The following is a 13,348-nucleotide window of genomic DNA, read 5'->3' as shown; positions in this document are numbered from 1 at the left end:
GATCATATGATATTTGTTTTTCTTTGCCTGGTTTATTTCACTTAGCATAATAATCTCCAGGTCTATCCATGCCATTGCAAAAGCCGCATAGTATTCCATTGTGTATATGTACCACAGCTTTTTTATCCACTTGTCCACTGACAGACACTTGGCCTGTTTCCAGATCTTGGCTATTATACATAGTGCTGCAATGATCATAGAGGTACATATCTTCCTTTGAATCAGTGTTTTGGGACTCTTAGGATATATTCCTAGAAGTGGGATAGCTGGGTGAAAAGGCAGTTCCATTTTTAATTTTTTGAGGAAACTTCATACTGTTTTTTACAGTGGCTGCACAAGTCTGTATTCCCACCAGCAGTGCAGAAGGGTTCCCTTTTCTCCACACTCTCACCAACACTTGTTGTGTGTTGATTTGTTAATGAATGCCATTCTGACTTGTGTGTGGTGGTATCTCATTGTGGTTTTAATTTGCATTTCTCTGATGATTAGTGACGGTCAAACATTTTTTTTATATGCCTATTGGCCATCTGTATGTCCTCTTTGGAGAATTGTCTATTCAGTTCCTCTGCCCATTTTTTAATTGGATTATCTTCCTGGTGTTGAGTTTTAGAAGTTCTTTATAAATTTTGGTTATTGTCCGCTTATCGGACGTATTGGCAAATATAGTCTCCCATTGTGTGGGTTGTCTTTTAATTTTGTTAATTGCGTCTTTTGCTGTACAAAAGCTTTTTGGTTTGATATGGTCTCATTTGTTTATTTTGTCCTTCATTTCATTTGCCTATGGAGATAAAAATTGGCAAAAATATTGCTATGAGAGATATTGAAGAGTTTACAGCCTATGTTTTCTTCCAAGATGTTTATGGTTTCATGACTTATATTTAAGTCTTTTACCCATTTTAAGTTTATTTTTGTGAATGGTGAAAGTTCATGATCTAGTTTCATTGTTTTGTAGGTACAAGTCCAATTGTCCCAACACCATTGTATATTCTTGCCTCCTTTGTCAAATATCAATTGACTATAAAGGTGTGGGTTTATTTCTGGGTTCTCTAGTCTGTTCCATTGATCTATATGCCTGTTTTATGCCAATACCAAGCTATTTTGATTACAATGACCTTTTAGTATAACTTGTTATCAGGAAGTGTGATACCTTCCACTTTGTTTCATTTTCAAGATTGCTGAGGCTATTCAGGTTTTTTTGGTTCCATATAAATCTTTGGAATACTTGTTCTAGATCTGTGAAGAATGTCATTGGTATTTGAATAGGAATTGCATTGAATCTATAGATTGCTTTGGGTATTATAGACATTTTAATGATGTTTATTCTTCCTATCCATGAACATGGTATATGCATCCACTTGTTTGTATCTTCCTTGATTTCTTTTTTCAATGTCTTATAATTTTCTGAGTACAAGTCCTTTACCACTTTGGTTAAATTTACCCCTAGGTACAGTGGTACCTTGATATATGAACAGACCAACATATGAATTTTTTTAAGATATGAGCTGCGACTCAGTCCGTATTTTTTGTTCGAGATCTGAGCGAAATTCTGAGATACGAGTTGTGATTCAGGAAATTGCTGCTAGTTGGTGCGTTGGTGCATGGGTCCAGTATCGGCAGTTTGATATATGAGTTGACTGACTTACGAGCTTGGTTACAGAATGAATTAAATTTGTATCTCAAGGTACCACTGTACATTATTTTATTTATTTATTTATGTAATAGTGAAGGAGATTGTTTTATTTTATTTTATTTTATTTTATTTTACAGAGACAGAGAGAGAGTCAGAGAGAGGGATAGATAGGGACAGGCAGACAGGAACAAAGAGAGATGAGAAGCATCAATCATTAGTTTTTCGTTGTGACACCTTAGTTGTTCATTGATTGCTTTCTCATATGTGCCTTGACTGTGGGGCTACAGCAGAGCGAGAAACCCCATGCTTGAGCCAGCGACCTTGGGTCCAAGCTGGTGAGCTTTTTGCTCAAACCAGATGAGCCCGCACTCAAGCTGGCGACCTTCGGGTCTCAAACGTGGGTCCTCTGCATCCCAGTCCGATGCTCTATCCACTGTGCCACCACCTGGTCAGGTGGAGGGTATTGTTTTCTTAATTTCTTTTTCTGACAGTTTAGTATTGGTGTATAAAAATGCAAATGCAACTGATTTCTAAATATTGACTTTATATCCTGCCACCTTGCCAAGTTAATTTATCAGGTCTTGTAGTTTTTTGACTGAGACTTTAGGGTTTTCCATGTACAGTATCATCTCATCAGCAAATAATGACATTTTTACTTCTTCTTTTCCAATTTGGGTGCCTTTTGTTTCTTCTCCTTGTCTGACTGCTGTAGCTAGGACTTCCAGAACTATGTTGAATAAGAATGGTGAAAGGGGGCTATATTGTTCCTGATCTTTAGGGATTTCTTTCAGTTTTTGTCCATTGAGTATGGTGTTGGCTGTTGGTTTGTCATATATGGCCTTTGTTATGTTGAAGTATATTCCCTGTATTCCTACTTTGCTGAGAGTTTTGATCATAAATGGGTACTGGATTTTATCAAATGCTTTTTCTGCATCTATTAATATAATAATGTGATCTTTATCCTTCATTTTATTTATGTAATAAATCACATTTGTTGATTTGTGAATATTGTACCAGCCTTGCCTCCCTGGAATAAATCCCACTTGATCATGATATATGATCTTTTTAATATATTGCTAGATCTGGTTTGCTAATATCGTATTGAGAATTTTAGCATCTATGTTCATTAGAAATATTGGCCTATACTTTTCATTCTTTATAGTGTCTTTACCTGGTTTTGGAGTGAAGATAATGTTTGCCTCATATAATGAATTTGCAAGTCTTCGCTTCTCTTGAATTTTTTTTTTGAATAGCTTGAGAAGAATGGGTGTTAGTTCTTCTTTGAATGTTTGGTAAAATTCGCCTGTGAAGCCATCTGGTCCAGGACTTGTGTTTGCTGGGAGTTTTTTGATGTTTCAATTTCATTTGTTGTAATCACTCTGTTTCGGTTTTATGATTCTTCCAGATTGGGTTGTGGAAGATTGTATTTTTCTAGGAATTTATCCATTTCACCTATGTTGTCCAATTTTTTGGCATATAGATCTTCATAGCATTTTCTTAGAATTCTTTGTATTTTTGTGGTTTCAGTGGTTAATTCTCCACTTTCATTTCTAATTTTATTTGGGTCTTCTTTTTTTTTTCTTGATGAGTCTGGTTAAAGGTTCATCAATCGTATTTACCTTTTTAAAGAACCAGCTCTTGGTTTCATTGATCTTTTGTCTATTTTTTTAGATTTATTTGTTTTTCTCTTTCTAGTTCTTTAAGGTGCAAGGTTAGATTGTTTATTTGAGCTTTTTCTTGCTTCTTAATTTATGCTTGTATGCTATGAACTTCCCTCTCAGGACTGCTTTTGCTGTGTCCCATAGATTTTAGGTTGTTTTATGTTCATTTTCATTTCTTTCAAGGAATTTTTTATTTCTTTCTTGATCTCACTGTTAATCCATTTGTTATTTAATAACATGCTATTTAGCTTTCAAATGTTTGAATGTTTTTCAGTTTTCTTACTGTAGTTGGTTTCTAGTTTCATGCCTTGTGATCAGAGAAAATACTTGATATGATTTCAATCTTACTAAATTTATTGAGACTTATTTTGTGTCCTAACGTAGTCTACCCTAGAAAATGTACCATGAGCACTTGAAAAAAATGTATATTCTGCTGCTTTGGGATGAAAGGTTCTGAACATATTAATTAAATCTTGTTGATCTAGTGTGTTAAGGCTGTTATTTCTTTGTTAATTTTCTGCCTGGAGGATCTACCCATTGATGTTAGTGGGTTATTAAAATCCCCTACCATTATAATACAGTGGTACCTTGACAAACAAGTTTAATTCATTTCATGGCTGAGCTCGTGACTCAATTTGCTTGTGTGTCAAATCAAATTTCCCCATTTAAATTAATGGGAATGCGATCAGTCCATTCCGGCCCCCAAGAACCACATGACTTTTTTGTTTTATATGCTTTTAAATAAGAAAATGTACTTTATAAATAACAAATATATACACACACACACACAATAAGAGAAAATGCAAAGAAATAAACTGGTTTATGAAGTGTATTTACCTTCAAGGTCAGGTGAAGATGCTGGCGGAGGGTGAGGAGACATTAGCATAACAATGGCTCTTCCCAAGCAGGAAAGTAATTAGCAATTTCACAGACAGCTGTCCAGTGCCATTTTTAACAATAAAAGTGAGCAAACTCAGACAATACAAATTTTACAAACTCATTTGCCTAACAATCATCATTTTCTTCACTGACTTTTGGCTTTTTCGCCACACTTTTCTCACTTTCACTTAGTCATTTCAACAAAATCCTTTCCATGGAAGTTTGTTTCTCCTCCCTTTCAGAAAGTTCAGCAGGCTATCTAGTGGAGCGTGATGGAAGCTTGTGATTCAAATATTCACTCGTGACTTAAAGCAAAAAATCCCGTGACTGCTCGTCTCTTAAATTGCTCGTGATTTAAAGTGCTTGTGTGTCAAGGTACCACTGTATTGCTGTCAATCTTGCCTTTTATGCCCATTAAAATCTGCTTTATATATCTAGGTGCTCCTATATTAGGTGCATACATATTTACAATGGTTATGTCCTCCTATTGGATTGCTCCCTTTATCATTATGTAGTGACCTTCTTTATCCCTTACTATAATAGCCTTTGTTTTAAAGGCTGTTTTGTCAAATATAAATATTGCTACCCCAGCTTTTTTTTTTTTTTCATTTCCATTTGCATGAAATACTATTTCCCATCCCTTCACTTTCAGCCTATGTTTATCTTTTGTTCTGAGGTGGGTCCTATTTTCTTATCTATGCAGCTACCCTATGTCTTTTGATTGGAACATTTAATCCATTTACATTTAAAGTTATTATTGATATGTACTTATTTATTGCCCTTTTATTCTTTAATTCTACAATCCTCTATTTCTTTTTTCCTTTGCTCTTTTTACAGTAGGCCCCTTAACATTTATTGCACTATTGGTTTGGCTGTAACAAATTCCTTGAGTCCTTTTTTGCCTGGGAAGCTTTTTATTTCTCAATTTTAAATGATAGCCTGGCTGAATAGTCTTGGTTGTAGGTTCTTGTTTTGTATCACTTTGAATATTTGTTGCCAATCCCTTCTGGCCTCAAGTGTTTCTGTTGAGAGAAACACTTATGGGGGCTCCTCTGTAGGTAATTAACAGCTTTGCTCTTGCAGTATTTAGTATTCTTTCTTTGTCTCTTAACTTTGGCATTTTAATTATGATGTGTCTTGGTGAAGGCCTCCTTGGGTTCAACTTTAATGGGGTTCTCTTTGCTTCTTGAACTTGGGTGACTTTTTCTTTCACCAATGTAGGGAAATTTTCAGCTACAATTTCTTCAAACAGACTCTCTATCTCTTGTTTGTTCTCTTCTGCTTCAGGAACCTCTATGATGCGGAAGTTGTTTCTCTTCATATTGTCACAGAGGTCAGAGTTTTCTCAGTCTTTTTGAGCCTCTTTTCTTTTTGGTGCTCTGCTTCTGTGCTTTCATTTATCTTGTCCTCTAAATCACTAATTTGATCATCTGCATCATCTGGCCTGCTGTTGATTCCTTCTAGGGCAGTCTTCATTTTTTATATTGTATTTGTCATTTCTGACTGGTTCTTTATGATTTCAATATCCTTTTTGATTCTTGCCATCTCTTTATGTTCTCATTGTGATCATCCATTGTTGCTTTTAAGATCCTTGAGCATCCTAAAAATCATTATTTTAAACTCTGCATCTGGTAGTTTGGTTAATTCTATTTCATTTAGTTCTTTTTCTGGGGTCTTCTCTTGTTGATCCATTTGGGTCATATTTCTTTTCCCAGTTTGTGTATTAAGTAGCGCTGTCTGAATTTGTAATTTGTTGTGGTGTCTTTATGAGGAAGATGGGCTCAGTAGTACTGACATCCAGGCCACCTGTGTCCCTTGCTCTAGGAATGCCTTTGAGGGTGGTATTTACTCTTCTGTTGTATGTGAGTATGAATGCAGTTGGTCTTTTCGTGGGTATGGTTATCCCTTCAGGCTGGCTGGCTCTAAGCGTTAACCTTGATCCTCTGTATTAGACTGTGCAGTGTCTGTCCTGTTGGGTGTATTTATTCTCCGCAATGTTGGTGCCTGCTAGACTCCTCCTTTGTGCATGCTGCTCGTGTAGCTAGTATTGGTGCTATCTACCACCCACTACTGGTTGTGTTGATTTTGGGTCTTCTTAGGTTGGCATCAGCCATTGTTTATAACATGCCATGGGCTACATGTCTGGAGCTACTGCTCTGTTCACTGTTTGCATTTGCTTTTTCTGTGCCGTAGTGTGGGAGGGACCAATCTGTGTATAAGAATCAGTTTCCTCCTTCTTAGAGATAACAGCAGCTCTGTAAAAGCCCCAAGCTCTGTAAGATTTGCCTCCACTTTTAAGCTGTTCCACCTCCTCTTGCAGCTATGTGGTCTTTCCACAGAATCTTTTATAGAAAGACTGTAGTGTTGGTTCAGACTGGCCTCACCCCACCAACCCCTCCACAAGTTGCAAGCTTGTTGGGTTAGGACAGCTGAGGTTGGGAATACATTAGTGGGACCCCCTACTTCAGGGGTCTCTGGTCAGGAGCTCAGTATGGGGAAAGTGACCACTACTCCAGAGCCTAGTCCCTCAGATACTGCTGGATACTCCAATTCTATTTCTCCCCAGCAAGGTGAGCAGCAGGTTCAGATTGGGTGGGGCCAACAGTCCCCTCTGCAGAAGTTCTTCCAGCTGATGAGCCCCTGGTCTCAGGGAGGACGACTAAAAGAGTCCTCCCTTGGGGCTGACTGTGCCCCCCTAGAAAGTGGGTAAGTCCCTCTACTGGACCAAGCAATAGGCCCATGGGAACCCCCACTTTAAATGTCTGTGCTGCAAGTCTCTCTCCCTTCCCCCTGTGGAACCTAGCCCAGCAGGGCAGGATATGCAGCACCCAGGCCAGCTGACTCTGAAACTCCACCTTGTCCAATGCACACAAGCTGCTGTGCTGGTGTTGACCCCAGAGAGCGGATCTCGCCTCAGCTGGGCCTAGTGTCCAGTGAGCCCTCCCTTAGGACATGCCACCAGCTAGGGTCCTAAGGTCCTAAACCAATGCTCTCCACAGCTGGCCACTGAATGTGTTGGCCCTGGACCTCCCTGGAGGGAACCTGGCATAGGCCAGTGGGGGACACTGCCCGTGACTGGCCCTCAGCAACCTTCTTGGAGCTACAAGCAATCCAGAGTTTGTGGTTGCCTTTGCTGGGCCCAGGTGCACATGCAAATACCGAGCCACACACGTAGGCTGGCTTTTACCCATATTGGGCCTGGGGGAAGGTCCAAAAAAGGACCAGATTCCCTGTGCTCTGCCTCCTGCAGCCTCTGTCTGCTGGCTGCTTGTTGGGCTCAGCCCCTGAAAAAATTGCTTCTTGATTGGCATCACTTGCAACTTTTTTCACTCATGGATGAAATGAGCATTACTAAAGAAGCTCAGAATACCCTATTGTGCAGATGAACGTTAAAAAGAGTAAGGAATGTAAATTTGTGATTTCCACATAGGGTTGCTGTCCAGGTGCCTACCTTAGAGAGAACCCTGATTATAAGTGCCATTTTAACAACCGTTTCATCAAACTAAAAAAATTAGGTATTGGTTCTGCCAAACCGGTCCAAATTGGCTAAATCCCACCACTGGTTGCATGTTTTATAAAATACCATGGCATGCTTACCCATTTTTTTACTGTTTAAACCTTTTTCTCTTTCTATTGTAAATAATGCATATTTGGGTAACAGATACTTTTCTCTATTTGGGTCTGATTCTTTTTGAAATAAATATTTTAAGCTTGTTTGTGGCTGATGCTCATAAGGAAAAAATAAAGTAATTGAATAATAGAGTTGGAAGTATCTTAAGAAATCATCTTAGCCCAACCTTAGATGGATATATAAGAACATTCATCTCTGATTCTTCTTCTGATGAAGCCACAGCCTCTCCTGACGACTGTTCTTTCTGACAGGGATAGTGAGTGAGCCTCTCTGTGCCTTTTTTTTTTTTTTTTTTTTTCTGCTCTTAATTCTGTTTTCTGGGGCAGAAGTTGAAAACTATGCCTCATGCCTGTGGGCAAGTGGGTTTTTTTTCTCTTTTTCTGGTAGGGGAGGTTGGCATGTACTCTGTGTTAACTTTTTATTTTTAACTAGTTGTCAACATTTGACAATTGACAACTAAAAAATCTTTAAAAATAGATATTCTGGCAACTCTGGGTTTGTTCCTCCTGTTAGATGTGACCCTATTATCTTATGCCTGTCCTACACTTTCACATATACCTTCCATGGACCTTGTGAGCATTTGTGTTTGCTACTCTTAGTCTGGAGCAATGCCAAATACCTCCTTTTCTCCAGAATAACTTTCAAATATTTGAAGGGCAGTTGGTTTGTCTTCCAGCTCTTTCATCTGAAACTTCATAAACATATATTTCTTCATCATCGTGTTACTGACTTCAAAATATGAAACAAGATACTACTCTGAAATAAAACTCTACCCACATTTCCAGCCTGGATGTGGAAATAATCAGCATGTTTTAAGCTTACACAGCATACACTGATAGCATCCTTTACCTGAATTTATAGCTGATTAAACAATTTAGCCCAATGGAATTAGTGTCTTGGCCATGTTTCTTCATCCTAACTCACAGCAATATTAATTTACAATGATCAGATTTACCCTGAAACTCTGTAACCTATTCAAAGGTATTTCAAAAGTTTTAGTGTACCATTGTAAATGGTCCTCAGTGTCATGCAGAACAGTTCTTACTACTGTCACATAGAGATCATTGCAAGGCCTATTTTTGTTTGTGGTTTCCTGTTGTTCATGGCACTTCCTCCTGGAGCCCAATGAAAAACTGATTTGATACAGGTGTGAAAACAAACCCCAGTGCACATAGACCAAGTACAACCACCATGCAGGCTCCTGAGACTCCCGCATAACCATGGGCATCTTATTGATATGTCTTAAGATACAAAGCCCAGAGCTGCGCCTCTAACCAAGGTTAAATGGAACCACTTTTTCTGCTGACTGATAATTAGTGAGGATCGAGTGTGAGAGAGCTTTAAAAATGAAATCTTTATAATAATGCTAAATTGGAAACCACCAAATGTCTAACATTAGACGATTAAGTAAACAAATTAGCATTCTCACACAGTGGAGTCCTGTGCAGCCTTTAAAATGATGTAGTGGATGAATGTTTAATGATGTGAACTAATGTTAAGATGTGTTCAGGGGAAAAGAATCAAATTTTTTTTAATTTAAAAAATTATTTCTCAATTTTATTTTGTTTAATTACAGTTTACATTTAATATTATTTTGTATTAATTTCAGGTATATAGCATTGTGGTTAGATAATCATATACTTTACAAAGTGATCCCGCTGATAACTCCAGTACCCACCTGGCACCATACATAGTTATTACAATATTATTGACTATATTCCTTATGCTGTACTTTACATCCCTATGACTATTTTGTAACAACCAATATATATGTTTAAATCCCTCCACCTATTTCACCCAGTCCCCCACACCCACTCTACTCTGGCAACCATCAGTCTGTTCTCTGTATCTGTTAGTCTGTTTTTATTTTGTTTGTTCATTTATTTTCTTCTTTAGGTTCCACATATAAGTTAAATCAGATGGTATTTGTCTTTCTCTGTCTTATTTCACTTAGCCTAATATCCTCTAGGTCCATCCATTCTGTTGCAAATGATTAGATTTCCTTAGCGCTTGTGGTAAACGTACCACAGCTTTTTTTTAATCCACTCATTTAGAGATGGACATTTGGTCTGTTTCCAAATCTGGCTAGTGTAAATAACACTGCAATGAACATAGGGGTGCATACATTCTTTTGGATTAGTGTTTCAGGTTTCTTCAGAAACATTACAAGAAGTAGAATCACTGGGTCATACGGCAATTCCATTTCTAATTTTTTGAAGAAACCCTATATTGTTTACCAAAGTGGTTGTAACAATCTGCATTTCCACTAACAGTGCATGAGGGTTCCCTTTTCTCCACATCCCACCAATACTTGTTGATTTATTAATGATAGCCATTCTGACAGGTGTGAGATTATATCTCATTGTGGTTTTAATTTGCATTTTTCTAATGATTAGTGACATTGAGCATCTTTTCACATGTCTATTGGCCATATGTATGTCTTCTTTGGAAGAGTCGAGTTTTAAAAGACTGTGTATAGTATATTTATTTTGTTGAAATGAAAATATGTATTATATATGTATAAAAAGGATGGAATATACATCAAAATACTAAAAATAGGATGATTTAACAGGTTACATTTGTTACATCTATTTCTCAATGATGATAATACTTTTACAGCACTCACTCACTATACGCAACACACTTTTTTTTTTTACAGAGAGAGGGATAGACAGGGACAGACAGACAGAAACAGAGGCAACACACTTTTTTAAGTGTTCTACATATATTACATGTATTACATATATAACTTTGACATTACTCTTCTAAATTTTCAACAAAAAAGTGCTTTTTTCATGATATAAACACATTTGAGAAAAAGATAATAGAGATATAAGCATTGTTTAGAATTGTGGGAATAAATAGAAATAAAAGCAAACTAATGCTTTCTTCACAAGCTCTTATTTATACTGGATTTGTTGCTATGAGCATGTATTCATTTTATTTAAATAGTAATAAATATACATAAGAAATAACACTTATGCTGAACAATTTTTTCCAGTTTCTTAGTTTAGACTTTGAATTCTACAGTGAAATGCAAAGGACACATAATTTCGTGGAGAAGCTGTGGTTTAGCCAAACAAAATCATTTGTTTTACCTAGCAATATACATTCTACCAGAATATCTTCAAGACATAAGGAAATGAATGCATACCTCCAGAGAGAGGGGAATGAGGGTTATGGGCATAGTTACCTGTAGGAAATGTTATTGACTGTCATTTTTTATGTTAATTTTTCTTTGAAATTTACATTCATTGAATATATCCATTTGCTCTATATAAAAACATTATCAATTATATGCCATCAAATAAAATTTCCACAAATCCAGAAGTTATGTTGTGGTTATCCTTTTTATACTTCCATCATATTGCTCAGTATAGATTATGTATGGTCCATTTTCTGTAAAGGGCCAGGCAGCAAATATTTCAGGCTTTGTAGGCCATATGGTCACTGTCACATCTACTCAGCTCTACCAGTGTAGCTTAAAGATCATATAGATCAAATACCTAACTGACAGAGTGTTGAAATACAAGTCATGTAATATAGGCTATCCAAAAAATTTGGGGGGTGGGATTTAAAATGATCTCACGACTTTTGTAGAGCAAGTAGAGCACACACAACTTGGTTAACCCAGACGTATCTTTCCACTTTGCAGATCCGTCCGACTTAATGATAGAACACTGAAGATGGTGGATGATCAAACCCTGCCAGCTTTAACAGAGAAACCTCTCAGTCCAGGAAGTCCATTAAGCTTGCCAGCTTTCTCATATGGGTTTTTTGTGATAAGAAATGCCAGAGCTGCTGCTTGCCTCTGAAAATGAAAGGCACACACAAACCCTGAGATTGACTTTTTCAAGAGTATTGAACAGAAGAAAGCAAAACTCAAACTATAGGAAGGCAAAAAAGATACATTTGAAATCAACTAGTGGGAGCTTTAGAAACATGGGGACACTCTCAGCCTAGACTTTGCACAGTATTTTGTTCTAAATAAACCACTGCTAATAACAGTACCTTGATCCAAACACTAAGCTTGTACTTTGCACGTAATAATTTTATTTAAGGTTAGTAAAATGTATGTAAATGCTTCCAGTACAGTCAGGAGGCAAGTAAATGAAGGATACAGTATTAGTTTTAGGAAAGTGCTTAGTTGTTTTTATTTTCAAAAAGTTAGAAGATTGTCAGATTCTTTCCTGCAGATGCTGTCTCTATGGGCTCCCATCAGAAAGTTTACCACCATAACCTTCAAAGAGACAAGCTCTTTCTTTGCATTTTAACAGAGAGCTAGATTCAGTTGCCACTTCTCTTTATTTTTTGTCAGTAATACTATGTGAGAGGATAGATGGTGGATGTGAGAGTATAAAAAATGATTAATGACAATCATTTTCACAGAGGGATGGGATTATGTAAAATTTAAATGAAATAAAAAATAACTATCAGGGAAACTGATTTACCAAGAAGAAAAAATTTAGTTGAATACATTATAACCCATCTGTTAATGTTTACTTCTGTTCTACCTTTAGATTTTGTTTTAGTTGAGGAGCTTTTGGCTGCAAGTAAAAGAAAACCCTGATTCTAATGGCTCAAATAGGGACATTTATCATCCCAATAACAAGAAGTTCAAACAGGGTGGCCTCCACAGCTCAGTAAGGACCAGGCTTTCCATCTCTGCTTGGCTACCATTCATATTGGCTTCATTCTCAATCTGGTGGACTGATGGCTGTACCTACTCCATGGGACCCACTGAGAACTGGCAGCAACCAGAGAAAAAAGATCAGCAATTTTTCTGTCTCCTTCACAGACTTGAAGAACCCTTTCGCAGAGGTTCTGCCAGCAAACCTGTCCTTGTGTCTCCTCATGTCTTATTGGTCAGGGATGGATCACATGACCATTCTCCCCAGTCATTGCCAACAGCACTGAGATTCTTATAATTGCCTGCTAGTAATCTTTTGGAATGGAAGTCCATGGCACTGATCAGTACAGCTCTGTGCTTTTATCAGTGACAGGTGGTATTAATTTCTCCTGTATCTTAACTTTTAGAAATATAATCCTCTTTATATTTATGCCAACTATGAATAGATATTGTCTCAATTAAATTTAATTACATTTACGAGGCACTAAAGCTGGAACTTAAAGTTTGGATGCTTGAATACCCATAAATGTTTTATGTATGTGGTTTTTATATGTTCACAGTTGAAATAAAGCAATTTTTATAATGTCAGTATTGCATTATTATTTTTTAATAAAGCTTAAGCCTACAGATCCCTATATTTGGAAGCCTGGTTTTTCTCCACCGCACTGTTTACACCTCCTGTCTTTACTTGTCCTGTCAGTCTCCCGAACACCAAAAGAGTTGACCTTGATGAAAAGAGATCATCAAGCACAAACCCAATTTCCTCCTTCATCATGTAGATCACAATCAAAGTCTTGTCCTGTCTATATTTCTCTTCACTGTCTTCTCTGCCACTTAAATAAAGTCAAGGCCTAATTATTCACTTGTATCATCATTATTATCATCACCCCCTAATTGTTTTCTCTGACTTTGGTTAA

At 37.1% G+C, this 13,348-nt stretch overlaps 1 protein-coding gene across 1 annotated transcript in view; it reads left to right on the top strand.

The window, feature by feature from the left end:
• Nucleotides 1-13,019, top strand: part of HPSE (heparanase) — a 46,649-nt gene extending 33,630 nt beyond the window's left edge. Inside the window, exon 12 of the mRNA XM_066384939.1 lies at nt 11,457-13,019. Coding sequence (XP_066241036.1) covers nt 11,457-11,616 — 160 coding nt within the window. The 3' untranslated portion in view covers nt 11,617-13,019. The remainder of the gene's footprint in view (nt 1-11,456) is intronic.
• Nucleotides 13,020-13,348: the final 329 nt, after the last annotated feature.

The sequence above is a fragment of the Saccopteryx leptura genome, chromosome 5 (assembly GCF_036850995.1).
Source record: "Saccopteryx leptura isolate mSacLep1 chromosome 5, mSacLep1_pri_phased_curated, whole genome shotgun sequence".
Lineage (NCBI taxonomy): Eukaryota > Metazoa > Chordata > Mammalia > Chiroptera > Emballonuridae > Saccopteryx > Saccopteryx leptura.
The sequence above is the reverse complement of the archived record's forward strand: the minus strand, read 5'-3'. Positions and strand labels throughout refer to the sequence as shown.